Source organism: Cimex lectularius, unplaced genomic scaffold (assembly GCF_000648675.2).
Source record: "Cimex lectularius strain Harlan isolate CLEC.00 unplaced genomic scaffold, Clec_2.1 scaffold327, whole genome shotgun sequence".
Taxonomy (NCBI): domain Eukaryota; kingdom Metazoa; phylum Arthropoda; class Insecta; order Hemiptera; family Cimicidae; genus Cimex; species Cimex lectularius.
The window spans coordinates 360,529-382,709 of record NW_019392865.1 but is presented as its reverse complement, the minus strand read 5'-3'; the positions used below and the strand labels follow the sequence as shown (position 1 = coordinate 382,709).

Below are 22,181 nucleotides of genomic sequence, written 5' to 3'. Positions count from 1 at the left end.
ACATAAAAAAAGATGCAGAATATTCACCGTCACTCCTACTAATTTTCGACCTATAACTTATAAATAATTCAACCTTATCTTTAGCTTATCTATAGCTATTTTTTTACTTTACATATTATTTAATATTTAAGCTTTTTTTTCCCTTCCTTTTGTTTTCTTAGCTTTGGATTTTTATTGTTACATATTTTATATTTTATACAATATATTTTATTGCTATTTATTGGATATTTCTATATTTAAATGTTTTGTAAATTGGATTAATTCCGTAAAATAAATACTATTATTATTATTAAAAATTGGGTGAGGAAATTACGTGATGACGACATTCGGCACTCGTAAGTGGTGGGCGAGAAGCACGACCGACTTTCGCAGTTGGTACTTGGTAGTTGGTACTGACGTTGAAGCCAGGTTATCTCGGTCCGAGCTTTCGAATTGACATCTCCATGATAAACAAACCTGGATGGTTTTTGTGGAATGTTTGCACGGTGAACTTATTTTGATGTTTAAACATTTTTACAAAAAATAATTCGTCTTGCTTTACTGCGTGATGTTTTTAAAAAATTTATTTATTTAGTTATCGATATGGTTGCCTTTAAAAGGTTTTGTTAAACCCTGTTGATAATCAAATGCTTTTAAAACTTGGCAAAAAATGACGAGCAGTTCGGGAGATAGCGCGGCCCCTTTGGATTTCCACATTTCCTCATCGTGCGAGGACAATGGCAAATTGGTCCTTGCGACCGAGGATTGCCCATTGTGCTGTAAAGCGAAAAGGATATTTTACTGCAAATACTGCATCAAGAATGGGAATTTCCTACATTCTTCCTCTCGCTGCTCGGAAAGCTTTATAGACAAAAAGCTCAAGCTGTTGACGTACAAGCAAGAGAAAGCCAAGGCGCAGCAGTCGATCGAGAAAAAACTGACTCCGCATTTGAAAATAGCCCGGATGAAAAGTGACATCAAGACGCACAACGAGCGTATACTGTTTTTGAAACGTTTGATCCAAGACAAAAAGGAAACTATAGCAGAGAAGAAAGAAAAGGTAAAAATTCTCACTGAAACCAACAACGAGAAGAAGATCAGGTTGCCCCGGTATGAGGACAGGGTCGGCCAGTTGAAAGGCTACGTTAAAAAGAGATCCAACGATTTAAAAGAACAAGAAGAAAACTTGAAGAATATCAGAGATAAACTAATGAGACTGAGGAAGGTGAATATTAAACAACTTGTGCAATACATCTTTCCTATAACGGTCGTCAAGCCTTCAGTCAGCCATGAAGAGGACAGCGATACTGTAAGCGCATTAGAAGATGCTTGTCGTACAGCTTACGTCCAAGGAAAATGGGTTTTTACAAATATTTCTTCTGAATTGCAACATTGTATAGTAGCACCGACTCTTCCCAGTTCCGGTGATTACACAGCATACAGCGATTGGGTTGCGGCGAATAAAGACGGTGTTCCGACTTCGACCAACACTATAGATTTCAATCCTGCTTATAACATAAGCGCCGCTCTGACTTACACCACACAGCTCGTGAATATGCTCGCTTATTACTTGGATATAAGATTACCTTCGAAATTGTGCTACAGCGAATTTTGCACGAGCGAACTCAGCAAAGAAAAATTCACGAAGAGGGTGGCCAGGCTTAATTGGAACGTCATTCATCTGTGCCTTTCGCAAAACGTCAACCCGAGCCTGTTAAAAGCAGAAAGCACTTTGGGCAACATCTTGCAGCTGCTTGAAGCCGCAGAGTTGGGGAGGACGGGTGCGTGTGAAATCGATCCTGAGGCGACGAAGACGCTCGAGGAAATGCTGCGCCCGGGTTTGGAGATATGCAGTGATTCTGAAGACTCCGAAGATGATAGCGAGCACTTGTCCTACGAGTGGGAGTCTGTGGCGAACGTAGGGCTTCCTGAGGTCGAAGCTGGTCCCGCTCAAAATCTTGCATCACAACAATTGTCGAGTTCGAGCGTCGCAGGAGGTCTCTTGACTTCTACGGCCGCTTCTATAGTTTCTTTATGGAGAGGATGGGCAACAAATAGGTAGCGAAAAGACTTTTACCACACTATCACATTCTTTTTATGTATATAAATTTTCCATATTAATTACTTGCATAATTGAGTTACACAAAATTTTGACAAATGTAAACATACATTTTACAAACAAACATTTTTGTCAAATCAATATTTTTACAAAAGTGAATGTTGTACAATTAATTTTAAATTAAAAAATTATTAAGACACACAATTAACACTATAAATAAAATATTTTTTATTTGTATTTCCAAATTCAGATGACGTTGTTATATTTTATGGGAACAATAAAAAATGCAATTTAAGTCGTGTCTTATAGCTACAACCTTTTTGTGAAATTTCTTCTTAGTCTACAGGGTGATGAAACTTTGATCTGCCTACCCTAGCTGTTTTGGTCTACCAGATGCCTTTCAGCTTATCATCTGTTTTGTACTTACCATTTTACTATTCCTTAAAAAAAAAAATTCATAAGATGAGAACTGAGAACTTATCGACATACACACTGATGGGGCCTTTTTTCCCCAGAAGTCAATTGCATAGTTGCTTTTTTTCCTTACTAATTTTTTTTATTTTTTACAGTTTTAGAAAGGAAAAAGGAAGGGTTAATAGAAAAGAAATGGCTAGAAGAAAGCAAATCTACGCTTCAGAATTTGAAGTATTACTTACTAATAAAAATTAAGTTTTTGTTAAACAAAAAAAAAGTAGTTCATCTAGAATACGTACATACACATAAGTACTTGTTTTCATATTAATCAATTTAATACATTTCAATCAAGGCAATAAAAAAAATCCTAAAATACATATATTTAAAAGTAAGATATGAGATGATATCAATTCAAAATCCAAAGTGTACAATTTAAAATTTGTAAACGTATTAATTACTGAAAAGCTTACTTTTTTCAGTGTATATCAGAGGAAAGATACAGCCAATGCGAAGTCGCCAGGAGATTGAATGTAAATCACTCTACAATAGGAACGTTTCTTTGGCGCTTCAAAGATACAGAGGTTCAGATTCAGGGTCGACCTACGTCTACCGATGAGGGAGATGATAAATTCATCCATCAGGCTCTACAAAACTGCAGCATTATGGGAAATTAGATGAGAAATCTGGTTAGACAAGTTGGAAATGTCCTGCAGTACTATATTTTTCATAAGAAGAAGGCGGAATGAAAAATAACCTCAGGGCCTGGCATCTGGCTCTTACCACAGAATACAGCATAGAAAATGTGGCTTCAATATGCACAGGAACATGTGAATTGGGAACATGTAAGATTGGGGACAAGTTCTCTTTACAGATGAGGTGAGAGTTGGCCTCAAATCTCAAGGAGACACTTAGGAGAAAAATACTAATGGTCACTCAGGTGGCATTACACGGTGGGTCATTGATGTCCTAGGATGGCATTTCCTTGGATGCCCACCCTAACCATACTAAATTAGTTGTTATGTGAGGAAGATCTTGTTTGAGGCAAAGCATAATTTATCAAAAATGAGATATCTGTTGCTTGGGTGATATGCAAGTTAAGAAAGTAAAAGATAAAAAGAGTTTGAAGTCCTGTAATTGGAAGAAAGAGTTCATAAGGGTTCTCCATATATGCATGTTTCATTTCATGGATTTCCTGTTTTTATTAAAGATCTAATGTGGTTGTTGAATCTTAGATCTGAATAAAAAGGAATAACAAAACCTTTGAAGGAACTAGACTGTTTTAAATTGACACCTTCTAACTTATAATCAAGATGATATAAAGAAGCTACCATGATGAAATGAAACTATTTTACATTTGTTTATAGTAAGAGCCATTGTATTAATGGAGCACCAGTCTTGAACAGAGATAAGAGAATGCTGCAAAATGCACTTAAAAATTTTGACAGCAATCACAGAAAACTGCATAGGGGAAAAAACAAACTGCAATATCATTAACAAGGGGTTCGATTCCAGTGGTCCTGCATTCAAACTTGACACTGACAATTTTGTTTTTTCTGTTGTTGATATGACTTCTGCAGTTTAAACCTGTGTTAATATATATAGTGAAAAAAAAAAAAAATTTTCCACTGGCATAAGAGCATTTATGTAAGTAGTAAGGTATTGACTCCCACAGTATTACAATATCCAATATTGGACACAAAATACTATCATACAAAACTATTAAGGGTAGACATTGTAATTTAGTTTTTATATTCTTTTACTTATTCATTATAATTCAATTTTAATTCTTACCATAGTTTAAATATAAAAAGCTTGCATCATGCATCCAAATCTAAGTACGATTAATTTACAGTTGCTAGGGGGTGTCTGTGGAATTCCCTTCCACAGCATATTTTGTTAGGTCCCGGGGTCGTCTCACTCCTCTACAGACTTTCAGGTGTGAAGCTTTCAATTTTTTTGCAAGCAATCCTTGATTTGATCAAACTAACTCAACACGATCTTGTTGCTATTCTGTTTTTCTTTTCTCTTTTATACTTTTCCTTTATATCTACTTCTCTCCTTCGTTCATATCCAATCATGCTAACATCATACAACTTTTGTTTATTGATATTTTTTGCATTATATTTTTTTATAAATTGAATTGTTTTATATTTCTCTATACACAATAAAGGGGCCAAGCTCTACACTTCATTTTTTTCAAAATATATTTCTATGTTCAAATTTGCAGAAATTGGTGAGCCCGCTGAACTGGTGTGGCGTCATGAATCTGTGTGATGACGATCTATGATGTTGTTGAGGCTATCAAGTCGTGACACCACTATCAGACGCTATCTGTTATCAAAATACATAAATTTATCAAGAGACAAATAATACATAAAAATTAATAGGAGGAAAGAGCCAAAGAGGACATTTCATGAAATGTATTTGTGTCGTGAAGTGAGCAATTTGTGATTAACGCGTGTTCCACCATGTATGACATCCTGATTCGGTTTACAGTAAATCTGCTAGAATAAAAACTATTCGACGTTTCACATATTGTTTACAATTTAGAGCGAAAATTGCACAATCGCTTATTAAAAAAAGGGGGTCATAAATGTCGCTTTAGTGTAGCTTTACATATGCTGGAATGCGTTTATCTTATCGCTTCCCACCCTTTCTTTTACAGGATGTCACGACTGATTAACAATTCGGTCCCCCCAGGATTTTTGTTTGTGATAACTTAGTTGACGCGAGAAGAAAATGAAATTCGGGCTTAAATTTTTATTTTTATTCTTTGCCTTCGTGCACGATTCGCTCTGCCAGCCGCAGTTCGACCTGGACTGCTTGAGGTACTTCGACAAAGTGCTTGTCGGCTTTGTGCCGAAGGGCAACAAAGCGGCTGGCAAGTACACCAAAGCCGGCACGATGTTGGACATAAAGTCTTGCACTGAGCTATGCTGCAAAGACAAGTCCTGCAATGTCGTCTTCATGTACAACACCACTTGCTTCAAGGTAGAAAATACTTCAGTTAATTAAAATCCGACACGGATGAAATGTCGAATTGCCAAGTTCTTTAATTTTGATATTAATGTGTAGAATTTGAATTATTTATGATTGATTAGAGCAATTTTATTTTTGGTTGAATACAATATGTTTTTTTCATTTTATATTAAAAGATGATCAGGCATATCCCTGAAACTGCTAGGTTCCTCCGTCGAGCTTTTGAGGAATATATCTCTTTCATCAGGACTTTTAAACTTTCTGGTGCTGTAATAACTCAATATTTGATTTCGTTTGTTAATCTTTTAAATTAAAAATTAATTTGGTCAAAGCTCAACAAAGGAACTGATTGTTTTCTTTCCGATTGGCCTCATCCCTGATTGTCTTTTATTATATGATTATAATTGTAGGCTGATAACTTTTTTATATTGGATATAATTACACTGATGGACAAATTTAACACACTACTAAATTATTTGTTTACAATTAAATTCATTATCTTTCCACAGTAGTTACAGGTAATTAGGAGCTACTGTAGTCACTATATAAACAGTAAATAATGCTTTGTTTACTTCCTTGGTTTACTTTTGTACTGTTTAATTCCATTTACATAAAAATTAGCATTTTGCTGCACCTAAAGTTCAGTTAAAGTTTCAGTTAATCTTTTTCCTTTGTTCATTTCATTTAATATTATTCTTATTCTTAAACCTATTTCAATGGCTCCAGCATTTGAGTGAGTATGACAGAGTCAGGGTCATAACATTCTTAGAGGAAGGAATCTTTTTTTTTTCTATTGACAATATAGCAGGGACAGCAGAAGCACTTGTTTTTCATTCATCATTGCATAAACACTAATGGAATATAGCGCACTATAATAATTGACAATATAGGAAAACGGCTTGAATGAGACTGGTCGGTTCTTTGAAGTAACTGACACGATGCTGCTAATGAAACTGCAGCACCTGTCAGCTGTGAAAAAAAACCACCATGTTAAATGCTTTGGTCGAAACTTGGGTTCATAGCTCTAAAGATCACTTTCAGTAATCTGTTAATCTTTTTCCTTCATTGATTTCATTTAAATTTTTCTTATTCTCAAACCTTTTTCAATGGCTCCAGTCAGGCATTTGAGTAAGTATGACAGTGTTAGGTTCATACAATTCTTAGGAGAAGGATACAGCCAATGTGAAGTCAGAAGGAGGCTGAGTGAAAATTTTAAAAAGGAAGGGTTCTTTGGCGCATCAGAAAAACAGGGCTTCACACTAGAAGGCTTTGTCCATAGATGAAAGAGATGATAGATTCAACGGTCATCAGGCTTCACAAAATTGCAGCATTATGGGAAATTAGATATGAAATCCGATAAGACAATTCTGAAATGTTTTGATTTCCTTCAGGACTGTAAGAAGAAGGCTCAATGAAAATAACCTCAGGGCCTGGCGCTCGGGCCGTGGACCTCTTTTTACCACAGCTCAAAAATGGCCAGGCTGTTTGCATGGGAACGTATGAATTGGACATTGGAAGATTAGGGGGTGAGTTCTCTTTTCTGATGAGATGTTAGTTAGCCTAAAATCTTCAAATGGGCATAATTTCATATAGAGATGTCAAGAAAAGGTATGCCCCATGTTGTATAGTTCCTCAGGTGGTTCCATGTGTATCATTGGTGTTCTGAAGTAGCATTTCCTTGGACGCCCGCACTGAACTGGTTGTTGTTCGACGAAAATCTCTAACTTCACAGATTAATTGCAAGGCATAATTGAAGAAAATGTAGTGCCGTTTGCCCCCCTCCCACATCGGTGAGAGGATATCGCTAATGCAGGATAATGCCAAGCCCCATAGAGCACGTATTGTGTATGACTACCTGAATGAGGTTGGAATTGTGTGCTTGGTGTGGCCAGCTCGAAGTCCAGGTTTGAACCCAATCACATTAGGGACCAATTTAAGCAATGAGTTCGACGGCGAAGCCCTGGTCTTTACATGCTAGAAGAGTCGGAAACTGCTGTTCTTGATGAATGCAAAAGAGTTCAAGATTTTATCAGAAATCTCGTCTGAGAAATGCAAAGGCATTTAATAGATGTAATTCGAGCCAGGGGTGGAAATACTCTGTATTAATGGATACAAAAAGGTTTTAAAAAAATATTTTTATGTTTTTGATTTTTTAAAACTCAGTAGTTGTGTTTTAGAATTAGGTAATAAACATTTTCTTTTTAAATGTCTTATTTTTACAACCAAACCTATTTTTGGTTGCAAAATATGAATGAACTTAAATACATTCTAATTTAAGGTGGTCAATCATTTTGTCCATCAGTGTATTTTTAATAAGCAAATAAACTTAGATTCTGATGGATAAATAGATGGAAAAATAGATAAATCTTGGATGACTTGAGACTATTTTTTTTTTTAAATAAGAAAAAGACATGAATAATCACACAAATAATCTGGATCTCTAGGTCAAAAGTTTGGCAGTAACAATTCAATTTGTTATTTCATCCAGACCGAGATCCAGATTATTCACAAATAAAACCATTAGGTGTTTTGTCTAGAAATTGGTCTGTTTGTGTTTTTACCCATGAGAAAAGGTTAAAAATTTAATAATTATAAAAGACGAAAATTTTTGTTGACACAATCCTTCCGCAATTCAACTTTCCATTTGTACCTACCATGTCTCGCAACGTCCAATGGATTGCCCTGGACCTATACAAAAAAAAAAAAAAATCCTCTCCCCTCCATTACAATGATGGAACGTGGTTCATGTCTGATCTTGAAAAAGCTAATATTTTTCCCCAATATGTTAGTGAGACTCATACCTCCCGGTAACATTTGTGAATATCCTCCTCTCAAAAGGGTCACTCCTTCTGAAGACAATGTATCCTTACTCAGTTGCCAAATGGTAAATGTCCTGGCTTTGACCTTATCACTTTCTGAATCTTCTGCGAATTCGCTAGAAAAAGCCATAATCTTCCTTACATAAATCTTCCCATACAATACTATACATCACAATACACACTTCCCTTTGCTCTGGAACTATTTGAACATCTTCCTTTTTCCTAAACCAGGAAACCCATCCATGCCTCTTCCTACTGAATAATTAGCTTCCTCACTCTGTTCTCAAAAATATTTTAAAGATCCTCCTAAATTTATCAATTGATCCCTAAACCTGCTCTTTCAATCCTCTCCCAGACTACCGATATTCGCTCTCAACACTCCACAACCCAATATGTGCTTTGCTTTGAAGAGCACATATCCACATCATATGTGCGAAAAGAATATTGTACGGGGCCTTTCTAGATGGTCACAAGTGTTCAACTGTATCTGAGGGTCTCCTGTACATACTGAAGTGTGTCCTTCTAAACACCTTATACCTAATCCTTCACTCCTATCTCACAGGACGATTTTTCTGAGTTCACCAATGATCAGACTACTCTGATTACTACTTATGGGAGTGGGAGTGCCACAGGGCAGTGTGCTCAGACCAGTGTACGTCCCCTACATCTCAGACATCTCAGCTACACCCTCTATCCTTCCGTGCATCCTTTGCCGATGACCCAGCTGTGCTTTTCTCTAATCCCGATCTTACAATTGCTTGCGAGGAGCTCCAGGCACATGTCAGACGCCAAATTGAGGATAAACATTAACAAAAACAAATTCACCCATGTTACATTTACCCTCCGAAGTAAAACCTTTCATACAAAATCCCTCAACAATATTTCTATTCTTAAAACTGACTGCATAGCCATCGTCTGCTCTATCTTGATTTGTGTTTAACCTGGAACTGACATATACAACTAAAAAGACAGGAAATGAACAAATGTTTTGTACTATTCTATAAAGTACTTGGACGCAAATCTAACATGTCGAGAAAAAACATACTGACACTGTAAAACATTACTAAATCCAATTTGGACATTAGGACTGGGATATGCCGCTGAACCTACTAATATCAAAAGAGTTCAATCCTTCCAATGCAAAGTCTTCAGAATCAGCCAATGCTCCCTATTATGTTTCTAATACCACCCTCCACAACGATCTCCAAATATCCTTTGTAAATAAATTAATCCCCACCAAATTTTCTAGGTCCATAAAAAACTCTCCACACCCCAACCCATTAGCCCATTTCCAAGTCCAACATAATCCTGTCAGACGATTAAAACAGAGATGGCTCCCGGGAACTCCTTGCCAAGGACTAGCCCTTGAGTAAAGTTGGGGAGCAGCAAAGGTTGTTAATTCCCTTCAAGACATTTACTGTGTCAATGTGAGTTGTAAATATATATCCAAACATAACATAATGTATTATAACATACAGTTATAAAAAAATGCCTTCTTTCTCATATGTTATTAAAATCAATGGACAGAATCATGGACCTTCGTGTACATATTGCAGCTATTAGTATATCAGATTGTTAAAAAATATATTCAATGAAAAGTAAACGTAAATATCTGTAAAGAATTTACAGCTCTACATTTACACGCAGTAATATAATCATGTTGGTACGTAAGATGATGTAAAATGTATAAATATTGACCCTTTAAGTAACCAAAATTGCTAAATTACCTTAAAAAAAGCTTAATTTTTTAAGCGAAATATAATGTTATTCGTCCGCTTTACAGATAGAATGTGAAAATGATGAATTATGTCAACCTGTCATGCGGCAGGAGTCGAAATACGGAGATCATGTGAAAATGGTCATCGTTCGACCGGTTTCTGTTGAATTCCAAGAAGACTTCTCAGAAAATGGGGAAAAGTAAAACATAATTTTTTTTAACCTAAATGCTCAAATTGAATTTGTACTATAAAAGTGTATGTATTTCAGTGAAGATATGATTGCCGTTGGCTCTGAGACTGATTCTATTAAGCAGTGCGACCTGATGGAGCCAGAAACCTGCGGGATCAATGAACATTGTGTTCCATCACAAATTGCCCAAACAAATGTCTGTGAATGCAAAGATGGTTTTGAACGAAACATGGATACTATCTGTGTTGCATGTAAGTTTTCATATTCAATTTTTTTTCTATACTTTTTTTTTTTTAATTATGTTACCAGCGTTGTCAGGAATAGTTCTGTATTTCTATTGGCTGATGATTTAAAGCTGTTTAATGCTGTACGTCTCGAGTCAGATTGTACTGCCATTGAGGATGATCTTGATGCATTTGTTGATTGGATCGCAACATGCTTAGGGTGAATTAGGAAAAGTGCAAAGTTATTTGTTTTTTGAACAGGATAAACTTTTTATTCTATTGAGGGTAAGCAGGTGGAGGAAAAATTTAAGATACTAGATCTCGGGGTAATTTTTAACAGTCAATGCAACTTCTGTGATTATATTGATGCTGAGATCTCCAAGCATATTAGGAACTTGTGTCTTATTAAAAGGACGACTTACTGGTGATTTTAGCGACTCATTTGCTATAATTTTGTTTCAATCCTTAGCATATTGAGTATGAATAAATTGTTTATGGTACTTGCAATTTGATTGATGTTGACAGACTGAAGAATGCTCAGAGCTTTATCAGGTATTTTCATAGAGCATGTTTTTTAAGATGGGGATTTATATTGTGTTTTGCTTGATAGTTTTGGGCTAAATACCATTAAATATAGACTCTTGGCTTGTGTTACCTTTTGTTGAAAATGTATAACGATGTAGGTTAGAAAAACATTTTCTTTATCTTGCCAATGTTTTGATTTTTATTGCGATCATCTTCAGGGCCTGGAGTTTATAAACATTGTTTAAATTATACAAATGCATATAGGATATAACTATGAATTTATAAAATGATGGACACATAGAAAGTTTTACCAGACAGCATCTCACGATCTTTAAATAATTAGTAATTAACAGTCACTAAATATTACACATTTAGGTTTAAACACTTCAAAAGACATTTGAAAGATAGGTTGAAATATGGGTTGCCCTCCCCAATGGTGTGGCTTCCGTAATTTTCAATGCATTTGGGTGTGATGATTTGTTTTTTCATGGGTTTCATGCCTTTCAGGTGAGGATATCAGGTTGACTGGCTCTGAGGGAATTGTACAACTGTGTTGATTGTAAGCTTGGCTTTTAGGCTTTTCGGCTTTTAGGTAGGTTTAGAAAAACATTTTCTTTGTCATGCCAACGTTTTGATCTTTATTGAGATCATCTTCAGGGCTTTATAATATTGTTTAAATTATACAAATATATATAAGATATGACTATGAATTTATACAATGATGTACACAGTATAGAATTTTAGGTTTAATCGAAGTATTTGCACTCACTCAAAGTGTGTGTTTTCTATGTAGATGGATCACTGTTGTGTGCTGCAAGAGTTAGTGATATATTGTTTTCTTTATTTATATATGTTTGGTTTTGAAGGAGAGGGGAAGGAAGTAGGGATAGAAATTCATTTTTCTACGAGGAGTCGGCTTCTTTGAGGTGAAAGGGGCTGACAATGGGAAAAAAAGGGGTAATGATTTGTCATTCGGGCCTGATTAGTCTTTCAGGATTATTATAGATGGGATTATTAGGGAAAGGAGAGATATTGGAGATTTAGACTATGTAGAAATGTTTGAAGTGTGGAATGCGATGATTGTTTTATATATGTTTTGTGTGATGTGATGATAATATGTATGTTATTGATATTGAATTTGATTTATGATATTAGCATAGCTGTAGCTGAGTTTACATTATGCCAGTCCTTTAATTGATGCTGTGTTTACCTCTGTTGTTGAAAAAAGTCAAAAGTTACGTTTATGTTCGTTTTGTTCTGTCTTTAATATTTTTGGATTATTGAAATCAAAATTGTGTTGGTGTTTAAAATGGTGGGTAGCCAGTGCTGTAGGATTAACGGTCACTAAATATTACCATTGTATGATATGTGCATTGTAATTGGTGTTGACTGCTCCTTTGTGGGAACATTCCTGTATGAGCTGGAATAAACATAAATAAATGTATAATATATAATCTTTCCTACTAGATTCATCTAATTTACAATTGTTTCTTTGTGCATAGTAGTGAGAAAGAATATGACTGGTTTACCAAATCTTCCGACATCGGCTTCAGTCAATTTGGAAAATGTGCCCAAGGTGATATAATACTCTAAACGACACTTTGACATTTTTCTAATACATTTTACTATAACTGATTGTTACAGCATGTGGAAAGTATTGATGCAAAGGAATCGACTCCTAATCCACCTAAGAAAATAATGGTGACAGTAATTTCTAAAAAAGTCCGTCTTCCTGATAATGAAGTCAAACTGTCAGCTTACCCAGTGCCAGCAGAGAACCCTGGTAATTATATAAACGTTATTATAAACTTGTAAACGTAGATTAATTAAAAAATGTATAATTGTATACTTAAAAAAAATCACAATTAACAGTCAGTCCGTTTTAAATATAAAACACTCTTCTTGTATATGTTTAAAATCTTATACCCTAAAAGGAACCCCCCCCCCAAAAAAAAAACAACAAAAAAAAACACTTGCATTTATTTTTCATATTAACTAGGTATAAAGATTAATAGTTGACTTAAAATGTAAAAACAGCATTAATAACTTATTGTTTACCTTTATAGAGTGTTAATAATCATGTTACACTCTTTAAATTTAGATTAAAAATAAAGAAAATCAGTTCAATTTCATCTTTTCCAGAGCCAACTTGTTGAGTGAATTGTTTTTTGTAATTTTTTTCTTTGATAAAACAAAAAATTTGAGGGAAAAAATTATGTATTGATTTGTTTAGAAAGCATGTCGTTTAGGTTTTAAGTCGAGATCTGGCCCGAGCAGATGCTTTGGCCAAAGATGGACATAGCCCAAATCCTGGGTATGCTGTGCACTACGATGGTATACAGCAGTTTAGGGTCAATAGAAGTCTCAGTCAAAGAGAAGGTAGTGGTCGACTGCGATGTATGACATTAGAGACGATTGTTTTATTGTTCTTACTGCACTATGGAACCTTCATTTAATGGCTTCCTTGATAGGTAGTCAAATCCAAACTGTTCGTAATGTAAGGGTGAGCTTTAAAACAGTCATGAGAAGGCTTTATGAGAATCTCTAGACGTACCACATCAGGTTACTACTCGCAAATCAGCATCAATTTTGGACACTTGGAACAATGGAGGACTATTCCCTTACAAATGAGTGCCAGTTTCGCTTGTGGCAATCAGATGACCGGGTCTTTTTGTGGAGAAGGCTTTGCTTCATTTACCATGCTTGAGTCAGAGCCTTTTTAAAGACAGTCAGTTATGATATGATGTGGAATCAACGCCCATGCCCTGATTATCTTGAATGAGCCGATTATCATACAGAATGAATCATTTGACTGTACTAAGTTAGGTGATTCCGGAAGCTGTGGTCCCACTAGCTCTATTTATTGGGGACTGTGTGTTAATGCACGATAATATACGTGACCACATGTAGTTTGAGTTATCATCCATTATTTGGAGGATGTAGGGTAACCACAATGAATTGGCCAGTTCATTCTCCTGACATGAACCCATAGAACAATATGGGCTTGATAATGAGACAGTTAGAAATTGTTTACCGCCTCCACAAGCTTCAAACCGCTTTTTTTGAAGAATAAGAATGAGATTCAGTTTCTCAAGATTAATGCCGATCACTTATTTACTCGATTACTAGGAGACTTGAGGGGCCCCACAAGGCCAGAAGAGGTAATACACATTATTAAGAGCAAAATCTGTAATAAATTGTTAATTAAATTTTAATCTATTACTAAATGATTTTCCAGTATTTTGGTGAATTTTCTTTCAAACCATAATGATTAAATAATTTTTATTAAATCTCATAAATTTGTCATCTTGTTAACTTTGGTTTACATTAAGATAAGTATGTTGTAATTCATAAAACGATAAAAATACCTGAATTGTGGAAGAAATAACAAAATAAGTGTCTGGTTTTTGTTTTTGAGTGTATATTTTACAAAGAAATTCACTATGTTTAATTAAAATGTGGTTTTAAAATAAAATTATTTATGAGTGATTTTCAACGATTTTTAATTTTTCAAGATCAATGGGCATATTATGTTCACGCTTGCTTATTCACTTCACTTCCTCTTTCAAAACTTGGCAAATTTTAGGTAAACCTTACACATATAATTGGAAATTACTCTCGCATCCACATGGCAGTGAAGGGACCGTGAGTGAAAACCAAGGCGCGACATTAAAATTGAGCCAATTGACCGAAGGTCTGTACGTGTTTAAAGTCAGTGTCACAGGCACAGGAGCTTACGGGGAGACTGAGGCTAACGTTACCGTTTTACCACGTAAGTATTAATTTCAACTAATAACAAATTCATACTTAAAAAATTTCATTATCTTTCATAACGTAGAGAAGCGAGAAAATAAGCCTCCAGTGGCTATAGTTCTTCCAGCACATCAGATAGTCAAGTTACCGAATTCACGAGCAGTACTTGATGCCAGTTCAAGTAAAGATGACAACGGCATCACTAAGTTCCATTGGGAATTACAGCAAGGGCCGTTGGGCTACCAGCCTAACCTTTCCGATACACAGACTCTCCAATTAAAAGATTTACACAAGGCTGGCAATTATACTTTTAGGCTGACTCTTACGGATACAGACGGTGCGACCAATTCGACCTTGGCAAATATAACGGTATTGCAAGTGCCTGATTACCCACCTGAAGCTAATGCCGGTCCTTCAGTCATTCTATACCTGCCTAAAAACAACGTTACACTCAATGGCAATCTTAGTTCTGATGACAAAGGGATTGTATCGTGGGAATGGACGAAAAGCTCAGGTGAACAAGACAACGCCGTTGATATGCAGAACACGCACACTCCGTATCTTCAACTTTCACACTTAGGAGAAGGAATGTACACTTTTACACTTAAGGTAACTGACGACTCGGGCCAGTCTTCGTCTAGTGATGTAAGGGTGTTTGTAAAGCCTCCTACCAACAAACCTCCAATAGGTAAAAAAATATATTTTTTCTCAAGATAATATGATGCTACTGTTCAGTGGTTTTGTAGCTCATGCAGGTTCAAATGCGACTATTGCACTGCCACAAACATGGACCATACTTAATGGATCAGAAAGTACAGACGACATAGGCATTGATCACTGGAAATGGGAACAGATAAGGTACTTTTTTCCTTTGTTTTATATTTGAATTACAATTGTAATTGCTTATTTCTTTTTCCTTTCCTGATTTCTTTTGAAAAAAAAAAAAAAACATAAATCATAATATTGTTTTTCTTCTAATTCACCATGGAACAAAACAATAAATAGTTTTGTGTTGGCATAAATAATGCAAATGGCAGATAATGAAAATTTTTAATCACATCAATAGGACATTAATTCCAATTTTAGGTTTAAGATGTAAGTTGATTTTTTTATGTACCTCAAATGTGTGAACTGAGTGCCTTATTAGAGTTCAGACTTGTATGCTGTTGCATTTTTTCTTTGTGGTACAATGGTTCACAATTTTATTATGTTTTTGCATATTTTCAAAATATTGCATTTTTTGACAAAAAATAAAGATAAAATAGGCAACTAAGAATGCAGGCAGGCAACATGAAAGGAAAAAGACAATAGCTTAAAATTTGATTTAGTCCAGTTAACTTTCCAGAAATAAAGATGTGAGCAAACTAACAGGATATAATTATCTTTAAATAATCAGCATCTTATTTGAGGCCTCCCATTTCCAACTTCTGGGAAAAGTTTTTATGCCTTTCCTGAAAAAATAATTTTTCTGAATTTGAAGATTTTTCTGATTGTGAAAATAGGGACTATTTGAAACTTAAAAATAGTGTCAGTCTTTTGTATTTCAACCTAGTAAATCTATAAAAATGCCGAAAGTGGGAACCAATTTTTAAAATATTAGGTGGATGGATGCTGGATTTTTCCTTTCAACTCAATCAACTCAAAAGAGAACTTATTCAAATCCTCGGCGATGCAGGAATTATATTACTATTACTAATTATATTAAAAAAGCATCCTTATACAAATACCAGATTGGCTGATTTCAGGAAAATGAAAGCTTAAATGAAAAACGATTAAGTTGTTATGCAGAGAATCAAAGATCCAGCTGTTTTAAGTAAAGTCCCAGGTTCAAATCCAGCGGCTCTGCATTCAAACTTGAAACACCAGCATCCCAAGGGTGCATATAACTTCATAGATGCAAACTCTCTTTAAAAAAAAGGTCCTACTAATATGCTCTCATCACCTAACCTCTTTTGATGTAGAAAAGTCTTTTTTGAGGTACATTCATACAATTTTTTTTTTTAAAGTGAAAAATGCTATGGCTTTACAGAAACTAACTTTGAAATGTATATCATTGTCATTTTAATTAGAACTAAATTAGGCTTAATTATTTATTATGTTTTTGTGAGACTGAAATTTTTCTGTTCTAATTCCTTTCAAAATGAATATGTACTGGACCAAGGAAATATGTCTAATTTAAAAAAAGTTAAATTATTAGTCAGGTGATGTCTGACATTCTTCCTACATATTTTAATATTTTTATTGCATAAAAATTTGGGCTCTACTTATGACTTATGGGCATAAAAACTGGAGAAAAAAACATAAAATAACACTTTTACTTGTTATTAATTTTTACAGTATTTATTATTGAATTGCAATATTGTTTATCTTTATTTTAAAAATATAATAATTAATTTTCATGTTATGTGATATTTTAATTTTGGAATTGGAGTTTAAATAATTATTTTTTGTATTAGTGGACCTAGGAAAGCTGTGTTTTTATCATCAAATTCATCAGTAACAAATGTGACAGGCTTAACAAAAGGCGACTACGTCTTTCAATTGACTGTGATTGATGGCAATGAAAATTCAGTTTCAGACCGAGTCACTGTGTCCGTTACTCAAAGTGAGCTGACTTATTTATTATCATTATTTGTTTATTTCTTAAAATAAAAAAAAATAAAAAAAAAAAAATACGTTTTTATTTTAGACAAAAATGTGCCACCGAAGGCTAATGCAGGAGGGGACCAGACGCTCACATTGCCAATCGGAGTCTTAATCGTAAATGGATCGCAGTCCTCCGATGATCTCGGTATAGCAAAATGGCAGTGGACGAGAGAATTGACAAGCCTCGCCATGGGAACAATAATTGACCAATCTGATACGACTCCTGTTCTTATGGTATGGAGAAATGACCTTTGTTTTCAAATGCATTATTTCAGCTGGAACACATATATTCAAAGTAGCCCGAAACTGAAAAATATCAACAAAATAAAATAAATCTGGTCATTTAAATGATTAAACAATTTGAAAAATTTATTTGATTTTCTTCATTTCTTTTTAAATTTCACTTCAGCAATTGAAGTATTGATATTATTCTTATATTATTAATTATTTGTGTTAGGCTGTTGAAAACAAGTAGAAATTGTATGAACGAGAAAATATTTCATTTATGTAATTAAACTATGTTTAAACTTGTAATTAATTTATCAGGTTACAAATGTTGTTGCCGGAAGATATGAGTTTCGCTTGAGAGTCACTGATGACCAAGGAGAATGGGCCGAGGATACTGTTTCAATTATAATAAAGCAAGGTGAGATGTTATTCATACTCTCTTCCTAATGACACATATTATTGTTTTGTAATTTTAGATCCTGAAATTTTGAATTTGATCGAACTCACTTTAAACATCGAAGCAAGCAAACTGACACAGACTCAACGAGATTCCGTGCTTTTAAAGCTTGGCATGTTGCTCCGTGACGCCTCTCAGCTTGTTGTCAGGGACTTAAAGCCAGATACGAGTAATCGAGCCAAACTAGTCTTTTACGTCTCAAGTCCATCTGGCTCGGTGCCGGGGCCTCAAGTCGTTCACACTTTAAAGAACAAACTGGCACAGGATTCTTTCCTTTTACAACTGTCCGTCGTCGATATTAGGACCACAGTCTGTCAAAATAACTGTTCAGGCAAGTATTTCAATTATTGTGATGACATTGAGACCCCCAGTGGGAAATAATCTAATAAAGAAGTTTATTAATAATTCTATCATCGTTTTCCTTTAGGGCATGGTGTCTGCGATCAAGAAACAAGAGTCTGCTTTTGTGAATCATTTTGGATGCAAGACATGGTTAGAAAATATCTGGGGGATGGTGAATCTAACTGTGGTTGGTATCTATTATTATTTCAACTAATTTTTAAAGAACTCATTAAACTGAAAGCGATCTGCCCGTGAGAGCATGTAATAAAACTCATCTTCCATATAAAAATTATTCATTCCAAAATGCTATATAGTATTAGTTTGGCAAGAAAGTAATGTCGTTATTGATATAATTAATTAGCTCAATATTTACATTTTTTAATGTAAATGTGCTTGTTTAATCCCTAAATTAAAAGGCTTTATTTCGCCTCACTTTCTGTTTTCGATTTTTTTGTCTCAGAATAATTTAATAAGTTATCCTGTTTTTGGATGAAACACATTTAAGGCATTGTTTACTTTATGTATTCCAAAAAGGGAACAATGCATCTGCTGTAACTTAAAATTTGTGTGCAATGATTGATACTAATGTTGTAAATGTTCGTAAAGTCCAACAGTGGCTTGTTGGATTTAGAGAAAGAAATTTTTGTTCTTGAAGATGATGCGCACAGTGGGTGTCCTTCTGAGGTTGACGAGGACATATTGAGGCATAGGCTAGAAGAAAATCCCTTTTTGACAAGAATTAGGAGATATGTTAAATACAACTGTTGCACACTACATCCAAAGATTTGGGTTTGTTTAAAAGTGCACAACATGCCCACATGACCTCAGCGAAAGGAATTTGGTGCTGTTCACTCCACTTTTGCCATTCTTATGACCCATTTCTTTATAGATTAGTAACAGGCAATGAAAAATAGATCACAAAACATAATCTTCAAAAAGCTTGTCTGTCAACCTTGTCAACGGCCCCCAGTTGTTTCAAAAACAACAAATATACGGGGAAAAAAGAAATTCTGTGTATTCGTTGGGATGAGTCCTTGCTGTTCAAATTAATTTTGTACTTTTTCAATATCATTCACAATTATTCTTCATTCCAAAAACACAGTCATTAACATTACAATAAATAAATTGTACTTTGTTATAACTTATCTATTTACATTGATTTATGTAATTGACAAATTAATAAAATATTCCAAAACTGAATCACCCTACACCTGCCTGCGTTCTGCTTGGTGGGCAGATCGCTATCTGAGGCCTCAAGCCAATACATTTTTGAGGGAAAACTTTCAAAATTTTCAGGATGGAGTATATTGTATGTCGCTATCGGTCTGTTGTGCCTGGCCCTCCTCACCATAAGTGCCATTTGGGGAGTAGTCTGCCTGTGTTTCAGGCTTTGCCATACGTCTCCCAAAGACAAAACAAGATACGCTCTCTTAGAAAGTACTGAACAAATAAGAAGTAAGTTCTAATCATAATTTAGGGTGTGGGTTTGAATTATATTGAGTGTGGGCATACTTTTTTTTTTTTTTTCAAATTTCAACTTTCACTAAAGGTGATCCTTTATTACCAATCCCGTCAGCTCTAGATGAGAAAATATTATTGAAAAAGATTGTTAAGAAAGGGATAGTAGATCACACAAATCTAGAATAAACTGCGATGCATACGACATGGAAGCACATAAAAGTTATTTGAGGCATTGCTTGCTATATGTCCTCGACCTCGAGTGGATGTCTGTTGAAATTTATGTGGAATTTACGGTGATAACCTAGTAACTGAACGTGTATGTCAACAGTGGTTCTGATGTTTTTGTAATGGAGCGAGATGAATCAAAGATGGATGATCTAACAAGCTTAAAAACGACAATTTATTAGTGGCATTGAAGGATGAGTACAAATTAACTGTACCAGAGCTATCAGAGAGATTTTAGGTACATTGCACAATAGAAGAAAGAATCCAATCTCTGGGTTAAGCTGTGAAATTTAACCTGAACCTTCAGGAACAAGTTGTTTTCCACCTGAATAGGAATAAATCGAAAGAGTTTATTTTCTATTTGCTCTCTGGGGATGAAAAATGGGTCCGTTACAAAAATGTTAGACATTGAAAGACCAATTGCTAAAAGAAGGAAATGCCACCGTCAACGTTCAGAGCGAGATTGCAACTTCGTAAGGTCCTATTGTCTGTTTGAGGGGATATTTGACGAACCGTTACAACACAACCAAACCCTTATGGTATACTGTACTCAGCTTGTGCATCTTGGGGCAGTGTTGAAAGAAAAAATCCAACCCTGGTGAATGAGTTTCACCATGACAACACCAGGCTTCACCCAGCTGCACTCATTCAGAGTAAAACTGCTGAGTTAGGCTGGCAACAGAATTTTTGAATGAAAACGGATTTACAGATTTCTTCTCATCTTAGACATCAGACTTTACAAAAAGGCATTTCTACAACCAGAACTTTGACAGTATGGTATAGAAAATGAAGGAAATTATGTTCCGGATTAAAAATAAAATAAATTTACGAGTTGAAATCGGTACTTTTTTCTGAACTGGAAAAAAATGCACACACCCAATACTTGAATTGGCAAATGTTTTTCTCTTATGTATCTTTTTTATTACTCTTATGTTAATAAGATGTACTTTCATGCCCTTGGAAAGTCATTCATTTTACAGTCTTCCAGCTTAAATATCAAGGTGGTGTTCAATTTACTTTATTCCATAACAAAATAAAATATATAAATATTCACTTAAAAGTAGAAATAAATTAATGAAAGTTTTTAATAAAATATGAATGTTACAAAACAGATTGCTTGTAGGAGATAAAAATTTACCTGCATTTTATGAATTAAAACTAAATTAAAATCAATTTTATTTTATTGTGTACTAGATAATTTTATTGTTTTCTTATTAATAGATCCCTTGGGGAAAGTAGTGATTTCGGACAGTGACACAGATTCAGACGTTCTCTTCGAAAACAACAGAAACAGCAAATCCAACGGCACAAAGGTCTCTAGAAATGGATACAAACCAGATCGCAGGGTTAAAGTAATTTAATGAGATCAATTTATAAAGTATTTGTATTGGTGATCTATAATAAATGGATAAAATATATCGTTTTTAAGGTAACAATTTTTGATTTGTAGGTTTTTATAAAATAATTTTGTTGAATACTGTTAATTTAAATCTTAATGTGTCAACATTTTTGTGTTTATTTATTTTACTTTATTTTTTCAGTATTAAATTTGCAAAAAATTACTCTTGAAAGAAATTGAGGGGAACAGATAATCAATGTAGTTTTTTCCCAAATTATTATTAAATGTGATGATAAAGGCCATTTAGGGTTTTATTTAGATAATTTAAAAAATTATAACTTTTAGTAATTAATAGGAAAACAAAAACAATACAGCAAGTTATTTTTTTGCAAATATTGATCAAAGAAAACATTTTTATTTTAACTTATAACAGTGTAAATTCCCACATTTTTTATCCCTTAGCAATGTTTTATTTGAAAAAAGAAAAATGTTTTATTTTGAAACAAATTAAACATTGAAAAAATAAAACAAAATCATATATGTTTAGAAGTCATAATTGACCATATTAGTTATTTTAATTAATTATAATAATAATAATACATCATTTTTCCTAAGGTGGGATGAAAATATGGCAAAAGTGGGAAAATTTGAAAGGCTGTAAGTGAAAATGAGTTGTCCGAGTGGATCGAAGTTGTGATATCTCAGTTGGTTGAGCAGGAGCGTATCGAGCAAATAGTCATAGGTTCGAATCCCACTCGTGAGTCTAACTTTTTCATCTCAACCAAGACCTTAAATAAAAAAATATAATTAATTAAAACAAAAT

At 34.4% G+C, this 22,181-nt stretch overlaps 2 protein-coding genes across 3 annotated transcripts; both read left to right on the top strand.

Annotated features, from left to right (window-relative positions):
* The first annotated feature begins 369 nt into the window (after positions 1–369).
* Positions 370–2,194, top strand: LOC106670291 (beclin 1-associated autophagy-related key regulator). Its single transcript, XM_014400480.2, has one exon. It carries the CDS (start codon positions 650–652, stop codon positions 2,039–2,041), a length of 1,392 nt encoding a protein of 463 aa, XP_014255966.1. The 5' UTR covers positions 370–649; the 3' UTR covers positions 2,042–2,194.
* A 2,601-nt stretch (positions 2,195–4,795) lies between these two features.
* Positions 4,796–21,455, top strand: LOC106670260 (dyslexia-associated protein KIAA0319-like protein). Of its 2 annotated transcripts, XM_014400438.2 has the most exons (15): positions 4,797–5,443; positions 10,034–10,167; positions 10,237–10,409; positions 12,410–12,483; positions 12,552–12,690; positions 14,494–14,679; positions 14,746–15,348; positions 15,407–15,518; positions 17,117–17,265; positions 17,350–17,540; positions 17,853–17,952; positions 18,011–18,322; positions 18,419–18,520; positions 19,630–19,788; positions 21,241–21,455. In XM_014400438.2, the coding sequence occupies exons 1-15, from the start codon at positions 5,192–5,194 to the stop codon at positions 21,378–21,380; spliced, it is 2,826 nt and encodes a 941-aa protein (XP_014255924.1). In that variant the 5' UTR covers positions 4,797–5,191; the 3' UTR covers positions 21,381–21,455. The 2 variants fall into 2 exon arrangements, with proteins under 2 accessions (XP_024084627.1, XP_014255924.1); XM_024228859.1 differs by lacking the exon at positions 19,630–19,788 and having other exon boundaries at positions 4,796–5,443.
* The last annotated feature ends 726 nt before the right edge of the window (positions 21,456–22,181 follow it).